General features: G+C 39.6%; 2 protein-coding genes and 1 non-coding gene across 3 annotated transcripts in view; 1 reads left to right on the forward strand and 2 right to left on the reverse strand.

The window, feature by feature from the left end:
* Positions 1-96: 96 nt before the first annotated feature.
* Positions 97-1,483, forward strand: grem1a (gremlin 1a, DAN family BMP antagonist). The gene is made up of 2 exons (XM_005737291.1): positions 97-175; positions 341-1,483. Exon 2 carries the CDS (start codon positions 349-351, stop codon positions 886-888), a length of 540 nt encoding a protein of 179 aa, XP_005737348.1. The 5' UTR covers positions 97-175; positions 341-348; the 3' UTR covers positions 889-1,483.
* Positions 1,484-1,541: 58 nt separating this feature from the next.
* fmn1 (formin 1) overlaps positions 1,542-15,293 on the reverse strand; it is a 28,844-nt gene continuing 15,092 nt past the window's right edge. Inside the window, exons 7-19 of the mRNA XM_005737314.1 lie at positions 14,252-14,393; positions 13,818-13,905; positions 12,141-12,202; positions 11,969-12,057; positions 11,682-11,811; positions 11,437-11,583; positions 10,747-10,806; positions 10,245-10,365; positions 5,466-5,558; positions 3,392-3,443; positions 2,787-2,936; positions 2,162-2,243; positions 1,542-1,940 (exon numbers count right to left, since the gene is read on the reverse strand). Of these exons, the coding sequence (XP_005737371.1) occupies positions 1,896-1,940; positions 2,162-2,243; positions 2,787-2,936; positions 3,392-3,443; positions 5,466-5,558; positions 10,245-10,365; positions 10,747-10,806; positions 11,437-11,583; positions 11,682-11,811; positions 11,969-12,057; positions 12,141-12,202; positions 13,818-13,905; positions 14,252-14,393 (1,261 nt within the window). The 3' untranslated portion in view covers positions 1,542-1,895. The remainder of the gene's footprint in view (positions 1,941-2,161; positions 2,244-2,786; positions 2,937-3,391; positions 3,444-5,465; positions 5,559-10,244; positions 10,366-10,746; positions 10,807-11,436; positions 11,584-11,681; positions 11,812-11,968; positions 12,058-12,140; positions 12,203-13,817; positions 13,906-14,251; positions 14,394-15,293) is intronic.
* Positions 14,617-14,704, reverse strand: trnay-gua (transfer RNA tyrosine (anticodon GUA)). Its single transcript is given in 2 exon segments — positions 14,617-14,652; positions 14,668-14,704. It is a non-coding gene; the product is annotated as a tRNA-Tyr (tRNA).

Here is a 15,293-nt window from a genome sequence, read left to right on the forward strand (position 1 = left end):
TGGAGTGGATATGGGTTTGGGGGCGTGTTCTGGAGAAACTCAAAATTGGATATCTCCTCACTGTGTAATCCATAAAACCACAACTGAGGACGGCGGACCTCTAGAAGACACGCATGCTGACTGGATAATTGTTTTCACGCTAGGAGTTTAAAAAAAAAAAACAACCCAAAAACAGGTAACTCCACTTAACAGATATTGGTTCTGAAATGTGTATAATATATATATAACCTGTGTATAAAATTATCCACTGCTTGCTTCTATGGTGCTTTATGTGTGCGTAAAAGTTGTGCGTAAATTCCTTTCCATCGAGGACTTAACTTTTGTTCCGTTTTCCTTTCAGGTTCAACGATGCAGACACATTCAGTGCAGAGCTTTGCAGTCGTTTTGGCACTGCTACTCACCCCGCTGAATAATACGAAAGCTCAGAGCTTTCAAAGCGCGTTTCCACAGCCAAACAAACACAGCCCGAATGAATCGTCGACGTGTGTACAGCCCCCTCTTATTGGATTAATTTCTCGCGCAACGGGGCCAGTAACCTCAACATACGAAGTGCCGGAGTCCAGCCAGGAAGCGCTGCACGTCACAGAGCGTAGATACCTGCGGCTGGACTGGTGTAAGACACAGCCGCTCAAGCAGACCATAGAGGAGGAGGGCTGCCTTCGCCGCACCATCATTAACAGGTTTTGCTACGGACAGTGCAATTCCTTTTACATCCCGCGGAACAAGTACCAGGACGGAAACGCCTTTCGCTCCTGTTCGGCCTGCAAACCCAAAGCCTTCAGCACCGTCACATACACCCTCCTCTGTCCGGGACAGACGCCCAGCACTAAGAGGAAACGAGTCCAGCGCGTAAAGCTGTGCCGCTGCACTACTATCGATATGGATTAGCCACAAACTAAAACATGCTGGGCAGTAATATTGTCTTCTGTGAAAAATATAGAAGGGAGAGTCTATTTTGCTTAAAAGGCGCATAAGTTGGAATAGAAAAGTGAGGAACATGCTTGAGCCTTTTTGGGTGGAGAGACAGTTGACCACTAAATCTGCTAAAAGACAGTACACACTGCTAAGTGGGAGATTCATGTGTCACGTTCTGTATAAGGTGATAATTTGACCAGCAAATACAACTTTACCACACAATGACCAAACATCTGCCAATTATCAGTCGCCGCTTGCAGTTTTGTGAGTGTAAACAGACTTGGATGTGTTGGCACATGCATTTGCAGACAGGAAGTTTTAGGCCAATGCGAACCGTTGAGGTGCAGGCTGGTTTGCGGCAGTCCAGTGACAAAATTTGTCCAAACAAACAAACAAAAAACCCAACAAGCTAATGGATGTGCAAAAATATAAGATGACTTCAGAGGTTGCATTGTTTCCACTGTGTGGGACATGGAGCTGAAGGTTTTAGAGACATACACTTTTATACATGCACTGCTAAAAGCCACTTGATTTCATGGCTGTGCATAATTTGTGTATCATTCATTGTAATGGCACTTGTAAATAAAACTGCATTCAAGCTATTGCATCACAGTTTTCTATGAGCAATGATTTTATTTGTGGAAAAATATTGTAAAAGATTTGATTTTACAGTTTAGATTTGATGCAAAAATGTATCTGTCTATACACAGTTGAAGCTGTTACTTATGTCTAAATATTGCACAGAAGATTTTTTTTAATATTTAAAACTTAAATATATGTTAGACGACAAGTTATAATATGGTTATAATATAAATCTTCCACTTAACAAATACAAGTAAATACAAGTAAATAAATAAACTACATTTTTCAAGGACCATGCATGTTTGGTACCCTTGCTCACATCCTGTTGGATCCAGCTTTGTGAGGACATAATCCGGTGGTTAGAATGATTTGGATATGAACAATTTTTTTTGGTTTCTTTAAGTTGAAGATATGCTGGCTTCTTTCTGACGCAGTCGCTCTTTCTGTTGGGAGCAAATTTAGACTGGACTGAGAAAAGAAGAAATTTCCAAAAAGATTTTCTATTAAGTCGATAAAAGCAGCAATGCTAAAAAAGTAACTTTGCAAGAGAATTACTGAGTTGGTATGAGTTGATCTGTTTTTCACATTTAAGGCCTAATTCCACAAATGTCATCTAAGGCAAATCTTTTTGCTTCCTCAGTAAATCAACTGATTCCAGTCTTACCAGGCTGCTGGGGTTGGTCTTTCTCGTCTCCACCTTCTTCTCTCCGGTAATCCTCTTCACTGACTGCTGAGCCTCTTTTAACCTGCAAAGTGAAGCATTTAGTAAATGAAAACACTCCAGAGAACCACAATGAGGCCAAGCTATTCTATAAATATGCAGCAAAACGTAAAGTAGAGAAATAGAAATGTGCAAAATACTCTTTAAGCCAGCAGTTACAGATGCACCTATACGTTGGATAAACACTGATGCCAGCTAATATATAAACAATATCACCTTTACTGATGTCACTTAGAGATATTTGCCTTTTGTGTCAGATTAATGTTGAATTGGTTAAATGTTAAAAAAGACTAATAAAGAGCTAAAAGGATTCATAACAGTTTTCTAATATCAGATATAATTGTTATGTTTCATTCTTATGTTGCAATAATTAAGTGAAGACAAACACATTGTTTTCCCACACAGGGTATCGGTAAGGTCTTTATTAGAGGATTATATTTCTTTAGTTTTTAATTTAGTGATTCCCCTTGAGGTGGTTTTTGTGAACCTGTCTACAAAGGGTGACACACACACACACACACACACACACACACACACACACACACACACACACACAGCTATTACTTACCTCTCTTTAGAGATATTCTTGTTCTCCCTTTTCCACCTGATCTTGAAGTCGGCAGAAAACTCAAACCAGAGCATGAAGAAATAGCCAGCTGTCACCTCCGTCTCCCCCGTCTTAGGCATTACCCCAAAGTACAGGATCAAGTCCTCGAAACTGAAAACAAGTATTTAAAAAAATCAAGATCAAAATTTAATTTTATCTTAGTGTTTGTGTCTCCTCTCATCTAAAAACATAACCCAGGTCCTCTGCTTTGTCCTCCTCAGCACTTTGTTTCAGTTGATCACTGCAATACCTGTTATTACACTTCTATGGTATGATGTTTGGCCTGTTACTACGAAAGTATTTATAGACATGAAAAAAAGACAAAAAGAGATATGATAACAAAGAGTCACAACGTAGCTAAAAGAAATGGAAAACAATGGGAATAACTAAAAAGGCAAAAAAAAAAAAGAGTTGCAAGATAATAAAAAGAAAAAAAGGGAGGGAAAATGGGAAAGTGATAAAAATAGACACAATATTATGAATGGATGAACTGCAAATAGCTCTAGGAGCCAAATTCAGATAGAGACCTGCATGCGGCACATGAATGAACAACTTAATTTTCCTACCTTTTTCGTACAGTCATCATCTGATAAGAAGCTTCAGCGTGCTCTTTTCGTGCTGTTAAAAAAGTGTGCCGGTAAAAAGTTTAGTTTTTGCAAGACTTTCCAAAAAAAAAAAAAAAAGATTAATTTTAAACTTTATGGAAAGTCTGTGAATCTAATTATTCATAGTTACACAATAAGATCCTCTTGTATGATGATGACCTTGTCTAATGGAGCCAGACAACCATTTGGTCTTAAAACACCAATTATGCAGTCAATGGAGCCATTCTTGCTATTATGCCATTATGTCAAATAACAGGTAGGCTACTTGTTATCTGTGTCTGTCTCTCTGTAATGTTTTGGTAGTCTCCTTCAGACCCAGAACAATAAAAAAAAAATCAATTTTAAAAAGCTACAGAAATTACCCACTAATGAAATTTGTAAATAAAGACACACCCTCTCATAAAACCCAAATTCCAGTTCTTGTTTGAAGACTTTTTTTTAAAGTCTTGTGGTTTAAATCACATCTATATTTATCTAAGAGGAAGAGAATGCAGGAGGATAAACTTCAAATCTTAGAACAAAAGATAAAGTCTTGGAAAAAGATCCTGCATGCAGTCCAATTGTCTGGTGTAGTTTTAGAACAAATAAAACAAATGGGAGACAATAGACAAAAGATGATGATCTGAATAGGCGGCTCTCTTAAAGACACTGATTTTGAAGCTTGATTGTGATACCTTTGTTACTGGGTGGAGAGGAAAAAAGATGACGCTCACAAGAAGAATTATTAAGTATTCACTGAATACTCAAACGTGAAATGGGTCACTATAAACATTTTACACAACATGGAATTCCTCAGCTCATAAGAGTTAACTTTTTTTGCAGTGAAAGAGCCCCATAGAAGGCCCAGTGCCTGTGTGTCTCAGCCATTGCCAAATCTGTCTGATCCCTATCTGAGTGTCTAGGCTGTACTCTGAATTCATTCTGTCTCCCTCACATACAAATACCAAAGACACTCCATTGGTAATTTTCAGGCTACTAAAGACCCAAAGACTACATTTATAAGAGGCAAGGAAGGACATGTCTTGATTGAATGACAAATTACTTAAAAAAAAAAAAAGAATCAACAGCAAACAGAAAACAGGTACAAAGATATCTCTTTGAAGCAATGACTCTTGCTTTTCTATGAGGGCTGGGGGGACTTTTACATGTCTGTCGACAGTATGGCTATCTAATAATCTGCTCATGAGTAGGGGTTATGGGGAAATAATTGAGGATAATTAAGAATGTGAAGAAGAGCAGTCAGTTTTTTAAGTGCAAGCAGGCAATTACATGTTAATTGCAGTAGAAGCTGCACGGAGCTTGGAGGATATTCAAAACAACAAAAATCTGTCTTTCAAAAGATTTTAACGCTTTTAAAACTGAGCTCATAATGTCAAATATTCAGCGTGTATGTGACCGTACTTCTCAATCATATTTCAAAAGATGTGCGCAACATTTAATTTCCTTGCTGGAATAATCATTACAAAAAATGTCATGGGAAACAAAAACTAAGTAGACTCCATAATTCAATAGCTTGTAGCACCACCTGTAGCAACAGTAACTACAGGTCTCATTCTCTTAATGATAAAGTCATATAGAGGAATTCTGGCCCACACTTCTTTACAACACTGTTTCTGTTGATTGAGCCTTGTGGGCATTTGTTTATATGAATGTGTCTCGTTTTCTCTTACAGCTGATGTGACTGCTGTTTGTGCTGTCTTTGCTTTCTGCCACATGCTGCACTGTGCATTGTGACCAAACATCTCCACTTTGGTCTCATCTGTCTAAAGGACATTGTTCCAGAGGTCTTGGGTTTTGCCCAACCCTGGGAAGATTATAGCATTGTGTCAACACGCCTGAATGACCCAGTCGAGGAAACTACCAGAACCTCGACTTTTATAGGGATCAATTAATCAACCATATTTTATTCGCTGTATCTGGCTGCTAAATACCCTCTTAGTTCCTGTGGAAGCACTGTGGGCGCACTCTTTTTTTAATATGACTGTATCTCATTGATGTTTTTACATAACACATTAAATGAATGGTAACTCCTCACCACTGAGCACAAAAGCCTCCATCTTGTCTTTAAATGGCTGCAGGTATTCTTCAGGAGAGTCAGAGCAAACCTTCTGTACGTCTTTCTCGCACCCTGAAAAGAACACAATGATGACAAAATTCAGGAAGCATTACACTTTCAATATTTAGACAAAATTTCAGATAAGAGCCTGGAGAAGATTGAAGCTATGAAGAACATTTCTCTCTTCTTCTCTTTGTAACAATTTACGGCTTGTTTAAAATAACCATAAGAAGAGAATAAGACAACAAACACGTTTAAAGGTGACCTTTATGCCACCATCTTTTGTCTGAAACCAGAAGATGCTCAGATGCATTCCAGATTTGTAATTTCTGCCTTAAAAAACTATCCTATATTTGTTTATTTGTTTCCAAGTTTAAATATTGGACACACTCGTCTGAATTGGCAGTATTGTAAAGCTAGTATTGGGTTTTGTCAGTTTTAATGATGTTTTTAATACTACAAAATAAGTAATTAAGACCTTTCAATAGGGTTCTCCGGGGTTCTTCATTTATGTATAATTATATGACTTCATTGACTTTTCCACCTCATTTTGTGTCATTACTGTTTTAGCTGTATGTAAGAAAATTCTCAGTGCTACAATTATTTGACATGGTCAATAATCAATAACAGAATACTTTACAAAGACATAAAATGGATTTATAGAACCAGCAGTTAAATCTGATAAAATGCCTTTTTTACCCCAACATCTACAACAACCTCGGCTATTGCTCAATTCTCCCACAGATTTAAATGAAGGATTCTTCAAGTGTCATGTCTTTTCTTTATAAGGTCTCTGTCAGACGTGCAGATTCACATAGAGAAGGACGAGCTCTGGGTTGAACTAGGTCCACCTGTACCCCAGCGTGAGGTTATCTACGCCGCTTCCTCTTCAGATATCACTAGTTGAGATTCGTCCAGAGATGGCGACTGCTCCTCTCTCTCTCCCTTTTCCCCTTCCAGTCTGCGGCTCCACGTTGCTGTGTCCAATCAGTGGATCACAGGAGCCAGTCTGTGGAGCCAGTCATAATATAGGCTGAACCAACCCCACCCCCACCCCGATGCTCGATCAACATCTTTCAGATAAGATTACAAAAGAATACTGTTTTCATTCGGGTTTGTGTAAACTGTAGAGGCGCGTATCTCCCTCTCTTTGCATTGTGTGGGGAGCCTTTCTTTCTTCTGTCTGCCTTTTGGGCCTGACAGACGTTTGCTTATTTCAGACTGAAGAGAGTTATGGACCTTCATGTAAATATAGCTGACTTCAGATGTGAGACTGCAATTACACAAACTGCACTGAAACAATGATTTTGATTCATAGTGAGGGATAAATGCTTTCTTAAGGAGGTTGACAGTATTTTGTGATGATATGCTAGAATTATTCATCTCTCAAATTACACCATTACTTCTGTAGGGGGGTAGTTTATATAGGACTGGTTCAAGTGACATTTTTAACAGTGTTCTTTACTTTGGAACAAGACAAGCAAATATGAAATTTGAACATTGTCCTTGTTTTATCCTTCCTTTTTTCTTATTTATTTGAGCTAAGGTCTTAAAGTGATGGCTCCACTGCCATTGCTCACAAAACAAGACAACACTAGTAGCTACACCTACAGCTTTGTGAGTACTTTGTGCTAGATGTATTGAAGTTTTGCAAACACATGACTACTAACCACATGATTTTATCTTTTCTCCACAATTCTGGACAAGTCACTGGTGAATATAGCCACAGTCACACAGGCTACTGGTAATGAGCGGAAAATCCTTGACCAGTTGGCAAGTGGTTGCTGGAGGCTGATGGCACTAGCCTGGAAATTGTTTGCTAAAGACCCAGTAAAAAAGACCCACAGACCAGTCAGTGACCTTCTGGCAACACGTTTCACTGAGTGTATATTTCCTGTCCGAGGCAAAAACCTTCTTTAGATAGTTTTGGTTGCTAGCAGTGTTGGGTGTAATGCGTTACTAAGTAACGCGTTACTGTAATTAAATTACTTTTCCACTGAAAAAGTAGAGTAACTAAATACTGTTCATTTTTAGGTATTTTAATTACAGTTACTTACAATGTACTTGCATTACATTGTAAAATAATTAAACTCGCTGAATATCATTATTTAATTTCAATAATTTATCTTCTAAACGTAAAAGTAAACTCTGCCGCTTTAACATCGCTGTAGTGCAGCTGTACGTCATTTCCCACCAGTTTGCTGCATAGTTGTATCCTAAAGCGGAAGATGTCGGACTCGGCTGAAGCGAGTGGCTGCTTTATGAAATGGAAATATTCCCGTCTCTTCACTTTTCTGAAACAAGCAGACAAGAATATTACAGTAATATGTAAGCTATGTCCTGGGGAGAAAAAAACTATCGGCCGCTGTTAATAGCAGGAGTAATCTACTGAAGCGCCTGACACGAGAGCATAGACGAACACTTCTGAGTGATTCTTGTTCATCATCCATGGATAACACCGCGGCAGCTCCTGCTAAGCAGGCAAAATGTGATTTTACTTCAGCAGCACAGAAAGCGTCTGAAGGTGAGCTTAAAAACATTATTGCAGGCTACATTGTGGAAGAGATGCTACCGCTGCATACTGTAGAGTCTCCGTCTTTTTAAAAAAAATGTATTTATTATTTAAAGAGTTTAATTTCTATTGTTTGTCCACTCAAGGTTTATAGGGATTTTAAAAAGTATCACACCACATTAGAACATCAGCTTTTATATTGTAAAGTAAAGACCCTACAGTAATATAGAAAAAAATGCCTACAATCAAATGACCCTCTAGGAGCAGGCAATTGGCAACAGTGGGAAGGAAAAACTCCTATTTCACAGGAAGAAAACCCGAGCAGACATCTGCCGTGATTGGTTGCCCAGAGTTTGCAATTTACCTTCAAACACTCACCAGCTCTCCAAGCAGCAGTGAAACTGTGAAAACTGGAAACCGAGAACATTTACTTTCAAAATAAAAGTGGCACATGCATTTGTTGGTGCAGCAGCCTCTTTATGACAGATTTCACAAAACAACTGCCAGCAACCTACAGCAACCAGTCCGGGAATATTCTTTTCCCCCTCGCAGGCAGTGGTTGTATCATGTGAAACATCATGGATAGCTCTTGATCACTGTGTGCATGGCATATACAAGTATATAAGCACTAAGCCAAAAATAAAAAAATAAAAAAATTGTAATTTGATATAATAAACTGTGTGGAGAATATAAAAAGGTGTACCAAATACAGCAATAACCAATCGGACAGTTGTTGAGTTGTTATTAAGGAAAACCAAGAAATCACCAGAGTCGAGAAATCACTTAGGACCATGAATGCTTGTGCAAAAATATATGCATCTACCTGTAGGTGAAATAGCATGGACCAGCACAGACACAGACTGCTAGCATGGCTGAAACCATGACTGATATACAATAAAAAACAACTAAACAAAAAAAAACCCTTTTGCAACTCTGTGGCTCAATAAACTACTTTTATTGCCACTGTAACAGACACAAGAAAATTTAAGGCCCAAGAAGGGTACACAATGTGTAGTTTTAAAAACCCAACTACAGATATAAATCCAAATCTGCATAGCTAGTTAGCTTTATTAATAATTTGAATGAACTTCCCAATGAATAACCCATGTAAATGCAATATAGTCTCAACATGGATGACTTAAGAGAAGTTTAACCACAACAAACAGAAAGATTTCATACCAGCCAAACAGAAAACAGAGGGAGAGTGACGAATGACAAAAGCAAAGCCTCAAACCAGGCATGAGGGCAGTTCAAACAGGCAGAACAAAAGGAACCTGCGACAGGCAAACCAGATTGCACGGTGGTTTGGGTAGACAGTGCGATAAGACAAAGCTGTGTTGAGAGGTAAAGAAAGCTATCTGTGGCACACATCTGGGGGCCACACTGGAGCCCAGGTGATACAGGTTAAGGATCCGTGCATTTCTGCAAAGATACCAGAGATACTAGGGGTCTGGAGATTACATAAGTGGGAAGCTACGGTCTCCCTGCACTGGCGACAGGGGGACAAAGCAACAACGATGGGAGATCTGATGGGCTAAGGATTAGAAGCTGGATCTGAAAGGCGCCAGGCCAGTATCAGCAGCAAGACTCCTGCTAGTCTCAGAATACATGCACATAAACACGCATTCAACAAAATGCATGCAAAATCACATGCATACGTAGGGACACAACAATGAACTCACTCATAATCATACTCATGCACAGTAAGCATTGTCCTCAGAATGACTTTTAACTGAGCGGCAGGCTGAATGGCGTCATATGCGCACACTTAGGCAGTGAAAAGAACACGCAAAAAAGGATTAGAAAGACAAGAGGAAGTCTTTTGTTCTTGAGCTTTCACTAACATGAGTTTGCTCACAGAGGAAAGCCGTTGGCCTTAAGTATAAACAGCTACTCAATGGCTGGGGCCAGTGATGGGAAACCAGGGTAGTGAAGGTGGGTGGGGGATGTCTGTGGAAAAACGATGCCAGACTGAGCCAAAGTTTGGTCTGTGGGAACCTCTGGAAAGTATCAGAAAATCACACTGACAGAGTTACACTGGCTGATTTTTTCAAACAAAAGCACACAACAAAATGACCACAAGTTGAGAATACTCCTGGTCACCCCAGTCACATGGAAGCTTGCCATCTGTCTGGAATGTGTGCAACCATCTAATAATATTAACTGAGAAAAGGGGACTGAGTCTGTTTGTTATTCTTCTTTTCAAAAACTCAGAGAACAGGAGATGGTATGGTAACGTCACGTACTTGTCAGATCTCGTCCAAGATGTCTCAGATCTCTGTCGAGGTCAACAAACTTGACCTGCGCTGCCAGGAAGATGTCCTGCGGTTCAGGAAGAGGGAACATACTCTTCTCTGTGCCTGCATTCTGGAAGGTGAAAACATTTTAGAAATGCATTACATCTGTGGATGCAGTGTGTGTGATGCTGAGTTAGGTAATTCCCAGCTGAAGGACGAGTCCAAACCTGTGTTTTATTGTCTAATATAGCCAATTTTCATAAGAATACAACACAAACACATCAATTTCTATGAAGGTAGTTCCATTTTAAGCATGCTAATCTACAATAAGGGCAGCTGTGGCTCAGGAGATAGAGGAGGTCATCCACCAGCTGGAAGGTCATGCATGCTGAAGCACCCATGGGCAAGATACTGAACCCTTAGCACTGTATGAATGTGTGTGTGGTGTGCTTTGAGTGCTCATTTAGGCTACTACATTTATTTTTTCAATTGCAGATTTTTTTTAAAGTACCTTGTCCACATTGTGCAAGTAATATGACACCACGTAATCCACCAGGCTGATGCGATTGTCCTGAGAAGAAATGGAAGGACAACATGAAAGCTGGATGAACGATGAATGTAATGGACTCTTTTACCTAGAGTTTGGTCTCAAGCTACACATTCTAGTTTTGTCATTGGCAGATGCTGCTGAGGTTAAGCTTATGAGTTCAAATCTTCTTCTTTGTTCTGTTCTTTTAAGTACAAGACCAAACATTCTCCCAGGAACAGATGCTTTATCTGAACACATACACAAATATGGCAACAGAGCACACCTTTTTAAAAGGTATCAGGAGTTGGGGTTTCAGTAAATGCAACAAACAAATTTCTATTACTCTTAATTTAAATTTCTTTCAGTAATAAGTATTGTTTTTCACACACCCTGATTTCACTGGCTTTTGAAGCCAAATCCTTGCCCTTCTGCCCACACTTATCACTGTGATAGACGATAATAACGGCACTTTATCGAATCAAGTCTGACTATTCTACTTTCCCCTCCACCTATACCACTGCAGGTTCTTTATTATGATGTATTTCACACCTACTTTCCCTCATCCTCGTGTTAGATTACAATCTCAGGCCAAACACTTTGCACACTTCCTGTGCTCTGTTCTGAAAGGCAGGCAAAAGAGCCACAGTGACTCCGTAGGTATCAAGGCCTTACCCTGCTCTTTACATCTTTGAGTTTTGGAAGGATTTCCAGGCCAAAGCCGTCAGCTTGGCCTCTAATCCTGCTTCCTCCATTCATGTGGTTCCCAAGAGCCAACACCAGTCCCATCACCTTGCTGACACTGTCGCTCTCCAGCAGAGCCTAGATAATCAACAGTTTTTTTCAAGACTGGGGTTCACGCCACTCCATGTCACATTATTTACTGGCCACCTTCGATGAATGTCACGTGCTTAGCTCACCTTACAGACATGGAAGACAGTGTTGAGCTTGCGTTGAATTGAGGCGATCCCATCGATGAAGGCTGACTGGAAGATGACACAGCGAGCTCTGCCTGCGAAGTCTGGAATCTGAGATAGTTCATACAGGAACCTGGAGCACAATCACATAAACACTGAGAGTCCACAATGCAATGACATTACCCATCCCTGTTAGAACTGTCAAATCAGAAGGTCTGGTATTTGTCTATTTAGTCCACAAATACAATCAATTACTGCTGTGCTCTCTAAACATCTGCTGAGGCACTCACTGCTCAGGTTTGTCCAGCAGCTTAACATCCTCTTCTTCTGACGTCTCGTAGTGTTTCCTGATCCTCTCCAGCTCCTCCGGCAGTGCTCTCTGCCAAATTGATAGCAACTTCTAAATTAAAGGTTCATCGTTGTACACAATTGTCTCACACAATTACGTGCCTAAATGCGTACATTTTCATACAGCGCTTCAATGGTCTCCAGGTCCACCACAGAGTGATCCACTGTCAGTACAGCTAGAAGTAAAAATACACAGAGAAAGGAGAGAGATTTAAAAAAAGCTGTGATTCATATATTGTCAGATCCAACTCAGAACCTATGTATGTATATATATATATATATATATATATAGCAGGAAAATAGCAGGAAAATAGAAATAACATGTCTATGTGGTTAGAAACTGATCAGGAGACAGTATACTGCAAAGGAAGAAATGCTTACTAGGCTTCATTCACAATATTCCTCCTAGTATTGATCATTTATTGCTGAAACAATAGTGATCGCGTATTTTGACTTATGCCAAAGTTCAGTGGACAAGAGTAGAGAAATTTATCATAGTACTCACATTTTAACACACTCAACCAGACAAATTCTAAAGATTGCGAAGGGAAGTGACAACGCTTTTCTAAAGTTGCTCTTCTGTATCAATGATGGATAATCAATACATATGATATCATAAACGTATCCATGGAAATACAAAAAAATAAATAAATAAAATGCATTGACAAAAAATTAGCTTTCATGCTCCTCTTCCTGAAAGACAGTCTACTGTTTGCTCCAAAGATTTTTCAGTTTTGGATTAGAAATGCATATTGCCCGTCTTGCTGACATTGTGGTGAGCGTTTGGGCCACTAATCCTGCTTCAAATTCACCCCCAGCTCATATTCAGAGTGAAATACAGGGTACATTCTCTGTGACGCCGCGATTAAAGTCCAACCAAGGTTTATGTTCAGGGAGCTGTGGTTACCTGAATGTTTACTGCAGGTTCAAATTCTCAGACTGGCTGGGAAACCCAGCTAGTTTAGTGACCTACTGTAATCTATCTCTCATGTGATGGAAAAGATGATTACATGCACTTGGAGGATTTAACAGAGATGAGAATCTAAACGCTGTTCCAGAGGCTTTCCACCACAAGACGGTAAAAATTTGAAGATATATTTATTTATTTTGTTAACCTTTATTTATCTCAGAGAAAGGACTTGTGAAATTTAAAATCCCTTATGCAAGATTGTTCAAGACAGGCAGCAGCACCAATGTGTGTAAGCACCTATCCTTTATAAGCAAAACATACTTTAAATAATATGCCTGTTACATGTTTTACATTTTGACTGGTTATTGCATTTTGCCATCTTTTATATTTTACTAGAAAACTGTTTTGATTTTATTGTTATTTTACAGTTCTGCGTAAAAGTCTTGAGTCACCCTTCATTTCTTTATATTTGGCTCAGAAAATGTGAAAAATAGGTGCAGCGATTCTCTGACAAGAATTCCCATTGATAGCTGGCAGGCAATGTCACTGGTGGGACAATGCGTGGATGGCCAGTCCGGGCTCTGAGGAGGCCAATCCATGACTGATTGTGCTGTATTGTGTGCTTCTATTCAGTTATACTTTTACTGCACTGGCAGTTTGCTTGGGATCATTGTCATGCTGAACATGAAACCATTACCAATCAGATGCTTTCCAGTTGGCATTGCAAGTTCATGAGCACGACGATTCTGTTAAAAACAATGAAATTCAATTCACCTTTTTTTTTTAAATTGGATCATGATAGAGTCCAGTTTTGCCTGTTATCAGTGTAGAAACAAAACGTTGTTTCCTTGCAGTACAATGAAGGAGTGAAATGACCTCACCTTGCTGAATATCTTTCATCTCAAGGTGGAGGCTTGATATGAGGATGCCCACAGCCTGAGAGCGTTTACCATCCAACAGTTTAATGATCTAAAACACACACAAACATGGTTACCATGACCACCTTACCAGTAGAAACCATTAGCGAGTCCTGAATAGAGAGCCTAGCATTTCATACCAGCGTTTCCATTTTCTCTTGTTTAAATGCTTCACTTCCTTCTTATATTTTACTAATGTCACTTGGTTCGTATTTTCCTCTTGCTTTAAAATCATAGTATTAAGAGCCATGATGTGGAGGAGTCTGTAAACCATGATGCATTACCCCCCTCTAGTGGACACATGCCATTAATATTGCAGCCTACATTTTCTTTAGCAATAGCTAAGGGATTCACAAGATGAATAAATGATAACATGATGACAGAAGTTAATTTCTTACCTTCTTAGGCTTTGCTTTTTTCTCATAAGTCTCTGACAGCGGTTTCCTCTTTGTCTGTGTGGTGGTTTTAGCAAAGAGATCTTCAAACTCACTGGCATCAATTAAGTTTGGCTCTTCCAGAATATTCCATAATGTGTTGTTACTGCGGGAGAGAGCAAAGCAGTCTGTTTAAAAAACGAAGAAAAAAACAACAAAAACATCAAGTTGCTGATATGAGGCCATCTAAGAAAGAAAGCAGGATTCATTAATTTATTATGATTCAATATAAAAATCCAGTCAGTATTTATGAGGTCCTACTAAGAGGTGTAGTGGAATAGCTGTTTGCGCACGTGCGCGCTTCCTTTTATTTGGTGAAAACACAACACTCCTTCGAGCCGGATTCGAACCAGCGACCTAAGGATCTCCACTAGATACACCTACAGTCCTCCGCTCTACCAACTGAGCTATCGAAGGGTGATGAGTTTCAGGACGGCTCTTTCTCTCGAAAACTGCAGTTAGACAATAAAATGATGTAATCTCCAGAACGTGATGATTCTGGCTGTTTGCAACTTGTGGAGTCAACCCAGGTAATTTGATCGTGTTTTACAGCAGCTACAGACAGGCTGTATGTCCCCTTGATCGTACCTCACCCACAATTCCGTTTATAACGTGGCCGGCCAATAATTTCCAGCCGTGAGGAGGAAACGGCAGTAAAACGTATCAGTTTCAGACTGCTCAGGGACTGTGCAGATCAGCTCTGTGGGCTGATTATGACATAAAACTCATGGCCTGTTCTCAGATCTGCTGTTTTGCCTGGGTGGTCTTGTCTATAAAAGTTGGCCATGGAGTTTTGTGTATGGGGGTTTCTCCTGAATAGTCTTCCTACAGTGTTTTGCTTACTGCGTAAGCTCACTGAGCTACCTGCTTGTAAAGTTGCCAGGGTGGACCAGTTAGATGTGGGGCGAGCTGTCCTGGGAACTTGGGCTGCCATAAGATTTGCAGTTCTGCCATATTCTGTATATAGAGGGATTTTTGAGCCAGAACTATTGTGGGCAAAATTGGT

This window comes from Pundamilia nyererei, unplaced genomic scaffold, assembly GCF_000239375.1.
Source record: "Pundamilia nyererei isolate P.nyererei 1_Seehausen unplaced genomic scaffold, PunNye1.0 scaffold00074, whole genome shotgun sequence".
Classification (NCBI taxonomy): domain Eukaryota; kingdom Metazoa; phylum Chordata; class Actinopteri; order Cichliformes; family Cichlidae; genus Pundamilia; species Pundamilia nyererei.